Source organism: Astatotilapia calliptera, chromosome 6 (assembly GCF_900246225.1).
Source record: "Astatotilapia calliptera chromosome 6, fAstCal1.2, whole genome shotgun sequence".
In the NCBI taxonomy this organism is placed as follows: Eukaryota; Metazoa; Chordata; class Actinopteri; order Cichliformes; family Cichlidae; genus Astatotilapia; species Astatotilapia calliptera.
Window position 1 is genome coordinate 18,250,430 of NC_039307.1, and position 17,552 is coordinate 18,267,981.

At 41.2% G+C, this 17,552-nt stretch overlaps 1 protein-coding gene across 27 annotated transcripts in view; it reads right to left on the reverse strand.

Moving 5' to 3' along the window:
* Positions 1–2,965: 2,965 nt before the first annotated feature.
* ptprdb (protein tyrosine phosphatase receptor type Db) overlaps positions 2,966–17,552 on the reverse strand; it is a 159,523-nt gene continuing 144,936 nt past the window's right edge. For 17 of the 27 annotated variants that reach the window (XM_026170790.1, XM_026170799.1, XM_026170798.1 and 14 more), the window contains 11 exons: positions 15,767–15,942; positions 14,025–14,048; positions 12,259–12,378; positions 11,673–11,827; positions 9,841–10,126; positions 7,299–7,477; positions 7,088–7,214; positions 5,247–5,372; positions 5,003–5,157; positions 3,753–3,888; positions 2,966–3,658 (listed from right to left, as the gene is read on the reverse strand). In XM_026170790.1, the coding sequence (XP_026026575.1) occupies positions 3,590–3,658; positions 3,753–3,888; positions 5,003–5,157; positions 5,247–5,372; positions 7,088–7,214; positions 7,299–7,477; positions 9,841–10,126; positions 11,673–11,827; positions 12,259–12,378; positions 14,025–14,048; positions 15,767–15,942 (1,553 nt within the window). In that variant the 3' untranslated portion in view covers positions 2,966–3,589. The remainder of the gene's footprint in view (positions 3,659–3,752; positions 3,889–5,002; positions 5,158–5,246; positions 5,373–7,087; positions 7,215–7,298; positions 7,478–9,840; positions 10,127–11,672; positions 11,828–12,258; positions 12,379–14,024; positions 14,049–15,766; positions 15,943–17,552) is intronic. The other 10 variants (XM_026170809.1, XM_026170812.1, XM_026170810.1 and 7 more) reach the window with 1 other exon arrangement.

Below are 17,552 nucleotides of genomic sequence, written 5' to 3' on the forward strand. Positions count from 1 at the left end.
ATCACCATCCTGCAGTAGCTACGTAAATCTATAGATAATATCAATCCCTGTTTCAGGTCTCGGCAGTTCTGACTAGATTCTGTATGTAAGTGGTTAATTAAAATTTCCATGTACATAGACACCAACAGATTTGGTGTTTTTGCTGATTTATCACAGATAACCTTCATTTGTAGCCCAAATTTTGAATTCAAAGGTTGACTCAACATTTAAAAATGACAGCGGTAACAGTCATTTTCACTTGAGTTTATTTGTAACAAATGAAACTTGTGTCGATAAAGAACAGAAATCCATACAGACCTGTTTTTCAGTTTTCACGCGCTCCGAGAACCAATGTAAGAAAATAAAAAGCACTTGTTGACTCGGAGCAGAAAACGGAAACAAAAAGGTTTACATGTACAGACCAATTGGAGGTAACTGATCCCAATAACACATCATATTTTCATTTTTTTATACAATTTATAAACTCCAGTTTAATCCATCTACATGATACATCAGGGTAAAATAGAACACTTCGTTTTGTGAAACTTCTCTTTTGTGGTACAACAAATCCACAATGTGATGTATTGCACATACTGCTGTGCCATAAAAACTGTGACTTGTGGTGCATCCTTTTATTATATCGCTCTGTATATCTGATAAATCTCTATTCATTCTTTGCCGTTATCATCAGTTAATTCATTTACTTTTACGTAGTCATCTATTTATGCATTTCAATTACTCTCTGTGTTTTGTGTTATTTACATATACACAACCGTGTGAGCATTGCAGGGTCCATCTTTGCTGAGTTCAAGTAAGACTCCTTTTTTTGAGGGGGGGAGGCCGGGGCTATCGGAGTTAACAGGATACTAAATATTAGTGCATAGTACAAAGAGAGAAAGTGCAAGTCTTCCCGTAACAGGTGCGACCAAAGGGGCATCTCGAAAGTGGTACCATGCATACAAACAACAACAAGGTTACTTTAAGATGGTGGAAAACTGTCAACAATCCCTCATATGGCCGAGAGTTAATGGGCTTACAAAAAAATGAGTATATACTGTAGGTTCTGTGTCAGCGGAGACGTAGCACCTGAACTTCTCTCAGCCTTCGTTTTTGAAAGAAAAGGAAAAATGCGGAACAGCAGAATGAGGAACACAGATGACCCACTGTGACTGATTTTAGGTAAATGGCTTCAGCTGGGATACTTAAGCATCCTCTTACGGGCTGATGCTCCTCCTTTCAAACAGACTGACAAAGAGCCATTCAGCTTTTACAGATTTCTATACAGCCGAGCAAGTATGACTTGTTCGAGCCAGCTCAAAGTCTGCACCAAAATTTCATGGCGGGTAAAAGAAAAGTGTCCATAATGACAGTATATCCACAAAGCCTGTGTAAGGAAAAGATGGAAAGCTTGACGTAGAACCTTAAAAAAACGATCAGTCTGTCTTGCTAATAACCTACTTTAAAACCACATTTTTTCTGCAGTCGAGTCTCTTGTAACATATGCTTATTTTCTTTTGAATGAAAAGAGATATGATGATGCAGTTGCTGGGTTTAAAATGTGAGTATGACTGTCCAGCCTACACAAACCCTTCCATTCAAAATTTCACAGCCAAAAACAACAAAACAACAACAAAGAACAAAGAAAAAAAAGAACAAAACAAAACAAAAAAAATCCCATAAAATACTTTTTCACATACTGTAACATAACAAAAACACACACACACACACATTCGGTTCACACAAGCATACATAAAATACACAAAAACCCTTTAAAGTAACTTTATCAAAATAGGCGTGTAATATAAGGCACTAGAAATCTAAAATTAAAATACTTATTAGATGCAGTTTGTAATATGACTTCGATCATTCGTTGCTCGCCGTGACACAAAGAAGGATGACATCATCTACTGGACATGTGACTTGATTAAAAAAAAAAATCGACTTCCTAAGAGGTCAGAGGTTATTTCTCTAACACTTTTATATGGTGGAGGGAACATCAAGTGTAACATCCTTGTGTCTGGAAAATGATGCACCATCATCAGTATTATCGTCGTCATCATCACCGTCATCATCATCATGGCATATAACTGCAGTTAGTGACTTGACACAAAAATATATAATACATCTACTTATTGCACACTGAATCAGACACAGAGAAAAGTCAACGGTGAGCATTCCAGTAAGAAAATTGTTCTCCTTTTCCCATCCCTTTCCTGCTCGCTCGTCTCGCTTTCTGCTTAGGAAATCTTAATGAAGCTTATTTGGACACCTAATATTTTGTCTGCTCTCTGCGCTTACTAGCTTCAGTCGTGGTCCGCCCAGCTTTCTTTCGGGCTACGCGCAGAACAACGTGGCGGGATTATTCTGGGGACTTTCTGGTAGCAGCAGTGCTAATACTGTACCCCGGCGGGCCCTCGGGAATTGAGAAATTACCGTCTTCGTGTCTTTAAACGTCGCAAGTGAGACAGTAATGAGGCTGAGAGTCCTGTGTGCATGCGAAACGTGTGGGTGGAGAATACAGGAGAGTGACACTCGATTTTTTTTCATAGAACTGTGAACATTTTCCACACTAGATTTGATTGTACACTTTAAAACAGTACCGTATCACTTTAACAAAAGAAAAAGAAAATGGCTACAGTTCATTGGATTACACAGAAAAAAAAAATGCAACTTTGCCCATGTATGGGCAACGGTGACAAAATCATAAACCTATAAGAATGGAAAAACAGAACGTGCCATATGGAATATCCAGTTTTTAAAAAACAATATAGTCACATATTTTTTCTAGAAAACTAAATTAATGTTTTACTTTGCAGTATGCATTTTTAGACCTCAGTAAACCTTCCCTTATCTTAAATCGTGAAGCATAAGGTTGAACTGGTGGTGTTTATTACTGTATGGTAGAAATGTCTTCTTTTTCATTCACAGGAAACAAGAGTCTGTTTCCAAAATAAGACAGAAAAAAACAACCCACACTTCTTGTGTCTTTTTTTTTTTTAAGTTGCGTGTTCTTGGTCTTTTTAATACTCTGTGCTCTGTGTTTTCAGGCTCCTGTTGGCAATTCTCTGGTGCTTGATATCCCAGTTCTTTCTTGTCCACGAGGTTTCCATAAGATGGATTTGTAGCTTCCTTCTGAACTGTCCTCGAGATAGAAAAATCGAAATTTCCTGTGACAGAAAAAAATGCTGTAGCTGGGTCCCGTATTTAGGTTGGTGATGCTACACTGGTGGTGGAGTTCCACACCCAAACAACAAAAAACGCAATCTGGGTGCTCGGAAAAGCACTGAAACAAATAAAAAAAAGAAAAAATCTATATTTGATCAAGTATTCTGATTGGAACAGTGGTTGAAGTTGCTGCTTCAGACTGACCAATGGGTGTGTTTGGGCTGAGGGTGGCAGGAAAACACCCTTGTCAAGCAGGTTGCTATGGCTCAGTTAGAGGTGCTGTTTCTAGGTACGGATAAGCCGATGGTCCCCCTTCACTCTGCATGCAGTGGCAAAGTCTTCATACACTAGCTGCACATCGCAACCTAGTGCATTTATTCTGGCTGTGCATAACATGAGAAAAATGCACTCGGTTGAACGTGCGCATGATCGACAGCCACTGGGTTTATGTTGCATAGTGATCAAAGCTTCCCAGGTACTCCAGACTGGCGCGGTAGCAGAACTGGTACTGGTCCTAGAGGGAAGCAGAAGAATTGTGAAGAAGAGAAGAAAGACTAAACGAACATTCAAGTGTTCTTTGAAGACGTGAAGTGGTTTAGAAAGCTCACCTCTGTCTGAACGGTGGCTGGTCTCTGGGTGCGCAGCATCTTGACAGTCTGGAAAATATCCACCACTCCCTCGTACCTCATCCTCTCTAGCACGATGCTGAGGGTGATGAACACACCGGTCCTTCCTACACCAGCACTGTTGGAGCACAGGTGGAAACGTATTCAGAGCTGGAAATACATCTCCTTATGTATGCATCATGCACTAGCTCAGTTTGCTACTAGTCGTGCCAAACCGTTATTCTGAATATTTGCTCACACGTGGTGCAGCAAGCGGTGGTGGTGCTTTATTAGCGTATCAGCAAGAAAAAAAGTCCAGTGCTGTGAAAAACTATTTCCCTCTTCCTGATTTCATATTTTTTCCAATATCGGTCACAGCTAGGTGTTTCAACCATCAAAGAAGTTTTAATATTAGACAAAGAAAACCAAGTAAATACAAAATGGACTTTAAAAAAAAGGTTTTTGCCCAGTCTCTTTCTTATTTTTGAATCATGAACTCTGACCTTAACTAAGGCAAGTGAGGCTTACAGTTGTTTAGATGTTTTTCTGGGTTCTTTTGTGACCTCTAGGTAATCAGCATGGTAATTCTGTTAGCCCTGTCATTCCTAGGATGGTTCACTACTGCTCTGAGTTTTCTCCATTTATGGCCTTCACTGTGGTTCCCTGGAGTCCCTAAGCCTTAGAAATGGCTTTGTAATCCTTTTCAGACTGATAGATGTTAGTGACTTTATATCTCAGCTGTTTCTTTAGATCGTGGCATCATCTGTTGTTTTTTTTGGGGGGTTTTTTGGGAGATCTTTTAGCAACATCACTTTGTCCGAAAGGCTCTATTCAAGTGATTTCTTGATTCAACTGGTTTGGGAGTAATCAGGCCAGAGTGTGGTATTGAAATTTAACTCAACTTAGCTTCCCAAAAAATGGATTTTTTCACAGTTAATCTATCATTTAACTACTTTTTCACATAGAAGCAGGAAGGTTTGTTTTTTTCCCTTATTAAATGAAATCATTATTTAAAAACTGCATTTTTCATTTATCTTTGTCTGATATTAAAGCACTGTATATATTTAACAGAGAAGTGGAATAAATTTAACGTAAAAGATTCCCCAAGTCTTTACTCAAGCAGAAACAAAATGTTCCAAGAATCTCTCACAGGTCATCTGGTGAATTTGTAGGTATTCTTTTTTATCGAGTCTGCACAACTTAATGAACAATATGTGAAATGTTGAGGTATTTGTAGGCAGCCTAGACCTTACCTGCAGTGCACAGTAATTGGCCCGTCCTGGCCAAACTGTTCTTTAGTTTTATGCACTTGGCCAATAAAATCAATAAATCCTTCTCCTGACTTTGGCACTCCTTGCTCGGGCCAGTCTGTGAACTGGAACTGACGAACTGTCCGTGACTGGCCATCCTGGGTGAAAGAAAATGGTAAATTGAAACTCAGAAAATTCTGGAAGCCAGTACAAATTAGTCTGTCTTGCTCATAGGCTGACGACTCACCCTGGCATCAGTGACTTTGAACTCTCTCAAGATGTACTGGGGCATGTTGTACTCAGCCATGGGATCCACCACAAAGTACTGGTACCTGGCTGAGCGCTCTGCAGGCCAGTACTGGTGACACTTCTCCTGTAGAGTACAAAGGCTTCTCTTCAGAGCGCTGCATCATATTTAAAGTACTCAGTGTGTGAGGAGAACCATTTCTAGGCAATTTATAACGGAAATGTCACCATAACTTGTGATATTCATTATTCATTTCAAGACCATCTCAATGCAGATGAGATATTATGTTCACTGAATTAATACTGAAAGTCATATCACTCTCACTGTGCCATGCATAATGCTTCATAACGCCCAAACATTTATTATATTTAATTCATTATATTAAATTTTTGATAGATTTCCCCCCCCAAAATTGCAAATTCTTAATCACGAAACATTCGCTTTTCCCCTATTGCAGGCATCAAAAGCTATTCTGCTGCCCATTTTAAGAGGACATTGTTATTCACAGTTCCGTCCTCTCCTGATGTAAACTTCTGCAACAACAACACATGGAGCTGCTCATTATGCTGCTATTCAGTCAGCCCTTCAATATATTCTTTTACTGAAAATAATTAGCTCAAATGACAATATATTGTGTGATACTGCATGTTATAGTACACGCTTAGGCACTTAATCAAGGGAAAAATGTGGGTCTATTGTTTAAAAGCTGCAGCTAGCCCAAACACATTTAATTAATGTGAGTTTCAAAGGATTTGTAAATTCTTTGTCTAGTTTTTAGTTAAGAGCTTGTACAGCTACACACATCTCCATACTGGTAATTCTCTGGGCTCTGAATAGCCGAATAGGATGGTCTGCTTTCCTTCTGTGAAGTGACATGCTTTTTTGTTGTTAACTGAAGTTATTTGTAACCTCTTCAGGTTCCTTTGGTCTAAAATATAAGACTTTATAGAGCCTAACAATGGGAGTGGAAATCAGTCTATATGTTGTTGTTGTTTTTATCTTTAACCATTCTATCGCGTGTGAAAATCAATATTTGTAATTACCACCTTTATTCTTCAACACAGACTACTAGGCAAGCTTTGTTGTTATTTCTTTATTTCTACTTTAAGTAGTCTTCAGGAATGGATCTCTGAGACTCTTTGGCATATCACAGTCTTTTCTTTCTCTTTTCCTTCCTTAAGAGGAACTTCTTGACAGCAACCCTTTCACTGAGACCATCCTGATGAAGCTTCAGGTAACAGTGGGTGGGTCGTCTGTAGGGCCAGATGCGTCTCTCAGGCCCTGTGTCAGGTCTTTGCAGAATTTTTTTCCTATTTCTCCAGGACATGACTGTCAGGTGCTAACAGGTTTTCAGTTAATAGCCCTTTGAAAGCTGCCTTGTTAGTGCAAAAAAAAGCTATTTTATGATAATGGGCTGTGTAATTTTTTGGCATTTTCTGTAATTTCAACTAAAGAAATTGGAACAAACTGTGTTTTTGTGATGGGTTGTTAGTAACAAAGTGCCTAAAGCGACAATTTAAAATTGCTTCTTTGCTAAGCTGCTTTGTGTAGACCCAACACTGGTTCATCTCTTGAGTTCAGTTCCTTTTTATCCTTGAACGGTTCATAGGTCAGTGTTAAGTAGCTCAACATTCCTCTGAAATGGTCAAGCACTGGACTGAAAATGAGTAGAAAAGCTGCCAATGTCCAAAGGAAAAAAACCAACATGTAGCTCAAGACTTTTGCACAGTACTGTGATACGCTAATTAAAAAGACATTCAACCAGTGCAGCTATATGTTTTTATCCTGCAGGACCAATGCATGTATCACATTTGAGTGTGTTTGAGTGCATTTATCCGTACCCGTCCCATTTCTCTCAGTTTGGTTAGCATGACAACAATGGTGGAGTTATGTTCCCACAGCATCCTCCAGTAGTCCTCTGTGGTCTCAGCCAGTGGGCCCTGGGTTGCTATATAGGCCTTCTGCTGCCTATAAACACATGGATAAGTATAAATGAAAATAAATTTCTCCCCATGCGTGAGAACATTGTAAAGTGACTGATGTTAAACTGACCTGTATCCATCAATGAAGCTGGCATTGATGTAGTCGGATCCTTCCACTCCTCTGATTGGCTGCAGACACACACGCGTGGTCTCGTAGGGCATGATATTCACCAGCCGGTTTTTGAACTTGTTGCATGGCAGATTGGCACTCACAAACCGTGATGTGTGGGCCTTGGCACTGGCCAGACGCTGAAATATAAGAAATAAAGGAAATATGCTGTAATATTGTGCAGATGAAAATTACAGAAAAAGAATTACAAGCAGCACTGATGAGAGCACTGAAATGATGGCGAAATAAAAAAGGACGGATAAGCAAGGAAGTAAAAGAAAAAAAAAGTACTCTTTTAAAAAGCACAAGGTTTGGTTTTTTATTGGACAAGTGGAATTAGAAAACCATCTTTAATCTGCAGGCCTCAGGATATTTAGTCAGACATCTTCAACTGAATCAACACAGCAGGGCCGATATAGGGGACGAGGGCAGCGGTAGGGAATGGAACAGGGAGAGGAAGGAGAAAATCAAAAGTCAGGGGGCAGGAAACCACAAGGCCCCACACTGTCTCAACACACACATGTGAACCACAGTTGATCCAGTCAAAAAAAAAAAGAAAAAGAAAAACTGGAACACACACATTCATATGTGGATATGTGCAGACAGGCAGCCGTAAGTACATGCAGTACACTCGCTCACACTCGACCACTGGATGACACGGTTTAAAAAGAAACACAGAGAAACAGAGAATAGGCAGAGGGAAACCGCAGACTCAGGGGGAAACAATGGGGTCTCATGAACCCAACGTCTACCATCAGCGGCTACCGGAGTGCTGTGGGAGAAACAGCAGTACCTTATTTTCTTACAGACAGACTGAGCTGGAAAATCCCCACTAATCACAAGTTCACCAGTTCATTCTGGGTACTCTGAACCCAGTTTCCAGCATCAACAATAGTAATTCTTCATGTCATTTGGTTTGAATTTGACGCGGTCTTATCAATAAAGCCTGGCAAAAACAAAGCTTTTCACCGCTTCGATACATGCCAATATTTTTCACCAAGGAGAAAATCATGCCCTCCTGGCAAGCTCCGAGAACTCCACCAATAAACTCTCTGTGAAAAGAAACAAAAACACGGCGTATTAAGGTGTTGGATTACCAAAAGCAGCCAGAAAACATTCACCTCTCCCTTTTCCTCACACGCTTGCTTCAACTTTGTGATTTTATTTGAGGGACATGACGCCTCTTACACGAGAAGTTCCAACCTTTTGGTGTTTTGTTGACGGAGGTGGAAAGTAATCTTTCAGACGGTGGGCTGTGATATACCACGCGAGTTCAAGTGAGATGAAATATGGTGAGTGGGACAACCCCGCCATGTGTTTCACATCAATCTAAGGCTGTGAAAACAATACAGCGAGCGCTCAGTTCATTGTCATTCTGAGGGGAGCGCTCCTATTAGAGGGAGGGAGGACAGCTGGGGCATAGGATGAGGGAGATTGCTCAGAGTCACTTTGTGTTTACCTTGCCCTCTGATTGTCTGAGCAGACACAAGCCATTCCTGGGAAAAATTAAGCCACCTGCTTTCAACGTATACCTGTAAAGCTACAACCGATTCTCTCTTTTTCACCCAGCCAGGCCAGTCAGGTCTGCAGAGAACTCATCTGGCATGAGGTAAACAACACAGTAAACAAAATAACAACTAGAATATAATGAAAATAACACTTCCCAGCAAGACTTTGAATCCCTTATGTTCTCACTGCGATTGTTTATGATGCCTACATTTGCTGTTCTCACTTTATATTCTAATCAGCTCCCTAAAGTTTTGAAAAAGCTGTTATAACTTCCAACCCCCTAAGATTTTATTACAAACTTCAACTTTCTGGCCTACATTATTTGGTCTTTACGTGCATGCCTATCAAACTTCCCAAACTGCGATGCTTTCAGAAACCCTCAGAAAAGCTAACTCTCTTACCTTAGATTCAAAAGGTGCAATCCCATAATCCCCTTCAAATCCAACCATCTATATGAATCTCTCAGAGGGGGATTGAAACTGTAAGAACCACTAACAGCCCTGGGAAAGATGCTCAGGGGCTATCAAAGTCAAAGCTTCCTGAATTAAACATTCTGTATGTCATTTTAGACAACGTTCTTCCCAAGCTTTGGTGGTAAGAACCATCTTCCTATGAAAACCCTCAGCATGGGACCTGAAGTGCAACTTTGTTTTTTGGTCAATTATGGCTTTCAAGGTCAAGAATTAAATATGAAATATGAACGTTTGCTCTATTCTTTATATGGACAGAATGGCCAGTAGGTAAAGTCTTCAGACAGTGATTTATCCCGCTGGATATCTCTGAGCAGGCCCTGAAGATCTGCAGTGCTTCAAAGATGCTTTCACTGGCTCTTACTGTTAACCTTTTAGGTGGCGAAGGGCAAGAAAAAGACAACTCGGCCTTACAGAAACCAGTGAAGTGTTACATTATTATCATGAATCGGTTTTATGAACCACCATAAATCTGTAGGGCTTAATTTTATAGCCTTCGGCGGAACAAAGTGAATCCTCCTCACCTTGAACTCCAGCTCCATGCCGGTGACATTTTCTCCTGGTTCAATCTGCGTCAGCCTCTGGATGTAGGAGTACAGGTTCCTCGCAGGGACTTCGGTGTTCCCGCAGGTCACCGCCTCCAGCAGTGCATCGTGAATGAAGATGTACTGGTCTTCCGTCTGCACCATGTAGTTCCTCTCGGAGCGCATCAGCGTGACATGACCGTAGATGTCGATGGTCTTCTCATGCTTGATTCGCTCTGTCATGGCATCAATCACAATGAAACAGCCAGTGCGGCCCACTCCAGCACTGGAAATAGGAAAAGAGAACCAGATAGTGAGGTTATTTTCTCACATAAACTGCAGTGTGTGCGCTGTGTCCTAATACCTGGTGCAAATCTGTCCCCGCAGAGCTCAAACATAACATGCTTTGCCTAAATCAGCTAACTATCATCGAGATCCCAGCCAGCAATATTTCTGTCAAAGCAGGTAAAAATTGACATCAGCGATGAGTCAGCAACACTGTCTCGCTGGCATTAAGAAGATATCCTCCCTATCGACACACGATCCGGAAATATAATACCGTTAGCTGCCCACCCAAACACTTCACATTTTTGCTGTGCTAGTAAACGGTGAGACAACCTGACCAAGCAAGTTTGTGCAAGTGAATAGAAAATTCTTTATGTGGTTAAATGAATATCGGTGTGCATGCGCGGGAGCGTTGTCGAGGTGGAATGAGATTTGGTCCGTTGTTTGATACAGAGGTTGGTTGAAATGTAAAAGCACATTATGATGGAGTCTTGCCAGGATAATTAAATTTGACTGATAATCCTGTTAGATACTCCATCTGACTGCTACGGAAGATTAGGAAGAGCTGCTCTCCTGCCAACCTTCTCCGCTGCGTCCCGCCCCCGTCGCTCTGCCTCTTTTTCTCCTCGATAAGTACCCTCTCACGCCAGCCCCGACACTTTTTCACACTCACATTTGTCCTTTTCTTCTTCTTGGAAACCATTTTCTCTCCATCTTTCCTTTTCTTTAATTCATCATTTTCATTCACTGTGTCCTGGATTTGACCTCACCTTCTTTTTTCTCACTCTGCACACATCTCCTCCTCTAACTCCCAGTCCCTCGCTACCTTTCCCTCTCCATCATTGTCTCAGCCTTACCCCCTTCCCCTCCTTCATTCTCCTCCACATCCATACCTCACTAATTCTTCCTCCCGAGAGTTTCTGCTCCATATTCCCACTGCCCTGCTCTATCTTTTTTTCTCTGCGATTGCCAGTAAGAGCAAACAGAAGCTTCATTCGAGCTCTGGAGCTAAACGCTGTGCCAAGCCCGTAATGACAAGCTCCCAGAGTCTCTTCTCCATCCAACACATTGGCCTCCTGCTGCTCAGACAGCAGCTCATTTGAATATAAACTTGTGAACCCAGATGTACCCCCAGCCTAAATGGTATATTGTCAACTGTGAAAGCTAATTATGGAAAATAGGGTCAGCATGGTAGCTGATGATGGAGATGAAGGAGGTTGTTGTGGGAGGAATGTGGGTGTCTAAGCCAGCCAGGATGTTTGGGGTTTGCATAATCGCAGGTCAATCTTATTTTACTTCAGCGCCTCTGAACTATTTTATACAAGCACCCTTGGACTCTTGTTGATTTTCGCCGACTGCCAGGCTTTTGAAAATGTTGTTAACTCATAAATGCCAAAATAACGCATAAGTGTTTCATGCAGACTCACAAACACACAGTCACGGAGCAGACCTGTTTCCTTTATGGTTGTGGATGGATATCATAAATAATTCTGGTTCAGTGAATAATAAGAATGGATGAGCCGAACTGAAAATACACAGACACATACCTGCAATGGACAACCATGGGTCCCGCATCTGGAGGATTGCAGGCCTTGACCCGGCGAAGGAAGGCCAGGAAGGGGGTGGGATGTTCAGGCACCCCGTGGTCTGGCCAGGCTGTAAACTGGAAGTGACGGACTTCACGCTTCTCATTTGAGCCACTCTGGTTGAGCAGATTAGACGTGGGGTTAAATTTAAAGACTTAGTTATTCTGTAATTTTTGTAAATGTCCACAAATCCCATTAAAAAAACGTAAACAAGCATGTCATGAGCTGCCCAGGCTATCAGGTTTAGTCTAGTTTATTTTAAAAGAAATCTGCAGGGCACTATAGTTTTTGGCAAACACTGCTCAAATATAAAGAAAGTGTATTAGTTGGCACTCTCTTCAGCCACTGATTAATACGCTGATGTGGTTTGATCACTCATTACAGCAGCAGGATGGTTTATAGTGTGAGCTCTCAGAGCTAGCTCTAAAAATATGCTATCCAACCATGCTGGGAATGAAATTTTGTTTATAGACCTGCAACGAAGTATGTATAAATATTTGAACAGATCAATTACGCACACTCCATTATACATGCCATGTTTCAGTACCTTGTAAAGAGCGAAGGTCCTGACAGAGTAGGTGGCCAGCTCCACTGTGTCAAGCAGAGTGACCTGGATCAGGCCGTAGGTCTCTGTGCCACGTGTTGGCCAGTACTGATCGCACTTCACCTAAAATGGAAGAGGGGAGAAGCTGTGAGAGACGAAGAGCAGGTTGAATAATTCTTTGCAAAGATTTTGGTGAAAGAAAAGAGAAAGAAAAGAGCTGACGTGACTTTGAGTGCATGTGTAGAGGGAACAAAAAAAAAGAAAAGAAGGGGGAGAGGAGTGCTAAAGCAGATCAGTGAGAGAATTTGAGAGAATCAGACAGTAATGTACATACAGAGACAATCCAGCATATGAAAAGGGGTTTTAGTAAGTGTGTGTCTGTGTCGGGTGGGGTGGGCGTTTGATCATGCTAGTTAACTGCTATAGGTTGGTGGGCTCTCTCAAAGATCCACACCAGTGCTCAGAAAAGCCAAGAGATACCGAAAACTCATCCTTCACATATTCGATGCTGTACGTTGCTAATACATCGCAGCCCCACAAATCCCTACATAACCAATCGTAGCACACACAAAATCCCAGCATCCCTATCAAGCAAAACACTTTGATTTCCCCTGCACCCGGCAGTCATATTTGTAGTTCTTCGATTCGGCTTCGGAGACCACAGAGGAGGGAGGAAAAAAAAATCCCAGAGGAGATGAGGGGGGGCTTGGCAGAATCAGGCCAAACCAAACGTTATGTGCTGATCCCTCCAGTCCTCACATCAAAGACTGCAGGGAGCTCAGCTCAGCTTGCTCTGCATTCCACTGCTCCAGACTGGGGATTATGCGTTTTGGCCCGTGATGTTCAGGCTGTAATTACAGCTTTTCAACTGTTGTTTTCCCACCAGACCTTGAGAGACTGTGGGGACAGGAACGGTTGCCTGTGTAAGGAGGAGGGGGGGCTCACACTGACAGAGGATAAACAGGATCGCAAAAAAAATAAAATCCCTGGTGTGAAGACTATATTATCCATTGATTTATGAGGCTAGCAGCATAACTGTGCCCTGTTCTAGCGTGGTTTGATTGGTGCTAAAAGGAAGGATGCTGGCATCGTTCCCACAGTGGGACCATCTGTGATCATCTGTGCGCTTAATGCGTAAACACATAATGGTATAATGTTGAGAGGTGTTAAATGAGATTAAATAATTTTCTCCAACAAGCAGCCCACTACTCACTCAAACAGTACGTGCAGAGCTAGTGGGCTGATAATAAACAGCTAAATATCTTCAAATTGAATGTTTTCATTTCATAACGCTGTTTATTGAATTTTGACAATTTACAGCTTCACAAGCTCAACACAAACTTGCTCTGCAGTGGAAAAAAACCCAAAAAACCCAACCGAAAAACAACCAAAAAATAAACCTTATGACAATGTGGCCAGAAAACAAGGACTACTTAATATACTACACAGTCACAAGACAGGAAGTGGAGGAAAATGCCCATTGTGGGTGCGATCATGCAAACCATAAACACTTATGTGCACTCTTTATGAACTGTATTAAAAGCAAAAAATAACATTTTTAACTAGTTAACTATGTGGTCAGTTTACAATACAATTTTTGCATTATCATCCAATGCATTATTTGCTATTGCTTGGAGAAAAAAAAGAGGAGGTGGGGAGGGAGCAGAAAAACTATAACAAAACGGGGGATAAAGGTAAGGAGAAAACCATGAGAAGTGAGTTTGTACTTATAAAGGGATTTTAGCAAAGGAGAGAAAGAGAGATCTTGCCTTAGAGAAGAAATAAGAGGGCATCTGAGGGTCAAACAGACACAACAGAGACAGTTGGAAAAAGTTGAAAAGGAAACAGTGTTTTAACACAAGGCACAGGTTAATAGGAAAAGAAGCACAAATGGGAAGAAAGGATAATTTTCTGAAAAGGTCTTTGGACATAATTGGTTAACACTTCAGTCATGATTCATACCTCAAGCCATTCATGTTCATTTTACTCTGACATGACATTCTCATTACACTGAATTTTTACTCAAGTGCACATTCTGTTAACAATAGCAAATGCCTCGAAGCCAGATTATTTTCTAATTCATTACTTACCCCAATTTAGCTGTACTTGTAATTCCTCCAGGTCTGGTTCATCAATCCACGCTATTTTTTTTGCCTTCTACTCTGATACACTACACGCCCATTCTGACTTCCCAAGAACATTTAGCTTGATCGTCATGCACTAAATGTTGCATTCCAGCGATTCCTCGCGTGTCCTCTTTTAGCCTATTCTGTTCACTCCACCTACAATCTATTGTCCTCGTGCATTCAAATAAAATAAAATGAAATAAAATAAAACTCATGTCTTTTTCTAGTCTCTCTGTATCTCCTCACAACATGCCACAACACCTTAGCTGTAATTTAGCTGTTTTGCACTTCTCACTCATTATGTCACTCTAACCATCAGTTATATATACACGCCTCCATCATGACAGCTTATGCATTAGTCGCACGTTGCACATAACTTGCTTTCTAATGTAAAGAAAAAATACTGACGATACCGATGATGAAAAATGTTTGTCCGTCAGCATGCCTGCTAATGCTGAAAAATATTTAGGAGCTCACTAACAATATTTCAGTACTAATTACCAACAAAACGACTCTTTTCCCCACAAACTTTAAAAGTTAATTCAGCCACAGAACATTAGCTTCCAGTTCGGAGTGACTGGACAGCATTGCATATGGTATAAAACAGCAGCTTTTGTTGGCCTACACATTCTCACTAACAAAAAGTTTAATTTAAGTTTCAATGATTGTGATTTTGTGGATACCAATTTAGACACAATTTTCATTTGAAGCTATCCAATGAAAACACCAGCCAATATTACCGTATTATTATCAGCTTATTGCCACAATAATGTAATAATAGTAGAAGTTTTAAGCCAAAACATTTTCTTGTTACCACCTTAACACATGGCGACCACAACGCTACCAAATAGTTCTACCTCACTGGCATCCTTGGTTTATAAATGTAAATATTAAGTTTACAAATTGTTAATACCTTTGTATTACTTGCTTAATATCTTGGTTATTATATTATTATCTGATTATGTTGTTATTATGAAACTATTACCATACTATAAGAACATTACTGAGCTGTAATGGAGGCTGCTATAATATATTTATTGTTGCAGATGAACTCTATATATCATATTCTTTTCAGCTTGTGAAAAAGTAGATGCTTCATAATCAAAGACAAATAGATAACCTCATTAATTTTAACCAAACGTGTAACTTTTCTCCTATTTTATGCAGTGGACCTCACAATAGAGCTTACCCAGTTCTTATACTACATTTGATACATTTAATCCAATAATAAAACCACAATTTTTCTCATCTAGCCTTATGCTTTATCATGTCCTGCTCTAGTCTTTGGCTTCGTCTGTAATATTGTATTTGTACTCATTCTCTGTGATGCTCTCTCTATTCAGCTCTGCAGTCGTGCACACTCCCACCTTATTCCATTTCCTTACCCGTGATTTCTCTTCCAGCTTGGTCATCATGATGATGTTGGCTGTGTGCTGCTCCCAGACCATCCTCCAGAAGTCCCCGAAGGTCTCGGGAAGGGCGCCCTGAGTGGCAATATAGGCATTCTGACGGCGGTAGCCATCAATATAGTTAGCGTTGATGTAGTCACTGCCCAGGACACCTGAGTAATAAGAGAAAAAGTGGATGTTATTTAAGGTGGAGAAAAGAATAGAAACACATGTGTGCAAGTTGAATTGGAGAATGGATTAGATGGAAAAAGCAAATAAGGGAAAAGACAGAAAAACAGATGGGAGCAAAAGATACAGGCGGTGATGAAACACTCAATTCTAAGTCTGTATGCTGAGAGTATGGGAATGATGCATGGCACCGATTACATCAAATGACTGTCTGCAGATGAACCTGATTTTTATTCTGTTCCATGTTGAAATAATCCAAGTCTACTACTATAAAGGCAGGTTTATGTGCAAGTAATAAAGGGTGAGGATCATGTGAGGTCATGGCAGGGAGATTAATGTTTTCACAGGGCCCAGAGGCCTTTGGTGTTGGATTGTTCAGCCGTCTTGTTTTATAATACATGCTAAGACGATCACGGGCCTAATCTGAGTATACTCTGGATGTGTCGCTTTGAATGGCAATATGACTGTAAGGCCGTCTCTGTGTAAGACTCGGCTGACACTGCTTGTCCTGGAAGGGATTGTGTGTGTGTGTGTGTGTGTGAGAGAGATGTGAAAGACTGTCTGTGTGTGTTTGATTTAGGATCAGGCCTGCTCATCTAGGGCCTAATACCATAATCCCAAAAATCACTGAGTCACAGCTCAAACATGCACACATACGCCAAAAACACCAAAGTACACACACACACACATACACTCAGGCACACATGCGTATGTTCAGCTGTGACCCGATTCTGCCGAAATGGGACCTAAAACTCCTTTTGAGCCTTCAGATGGCAGTTTACGTTTAAACAGATTGAAATCAATGAACAAACAGCAGGATGCTGACAGGAAGAAACTCCTGCAGCCGAGTCTCCTCCCGCAGCTTATTTTCCGAGCACGAATCAGTCCCATACAGTTGTAAAATCCCACGCCAACATCGCAAACACACACACACACAGCAGACACACACACTCAAATGACAGAGGAGCAAGAGGAATGCTTATACAACTTACTTTAAATGGGATGTGGACAGACGGTAAGAAGAGCTTCTAACATATGTTTATCAACCCCAGTCTTTAAAAGACAGCTTGCCTAAATTCTTTGCGCTACAACTTTACTGCAATGGACTACAACAGAAGCAATCTGCAGATAAAACACACACTCGCACTTTCCAGTCACTTGGTGGGAATGCTGGCTTGGCAGAAGGTCTGCGTTCAGCAACGCATGGAAGCGGCTGCGAGGAGAGTATATGTTTGTGCTCGTCCACATCTGGGCATATATGTTTTTTTGTGTGTGTTTATGCGTGCATGAAAGCGCTCGTGTGTGTGTGTTTGGACATGCTCAACAGTATTTGCATTTTCTTAGCTGGAAGAAAGACAGACAGCCAGGGCTCCAGCTCCAGGACAGGCGGGGGCGGAGGGGCTGCTCACACATGCTCTGCCCAGATAAGGCTCATCTGTTTGGGCTTGGCCTCCCACTGCCTCCCTCTCTCCACATTGGAGCTGCCAGTTTCTCTGCCTCGGGTCTTTCCCAGCTGAGGTGGGTGAGTGCGCTTCAAAATGCACACTGAGTACAGAACTATTTGTTTCTTCTCATTTTAAACCATTCAGAAAGC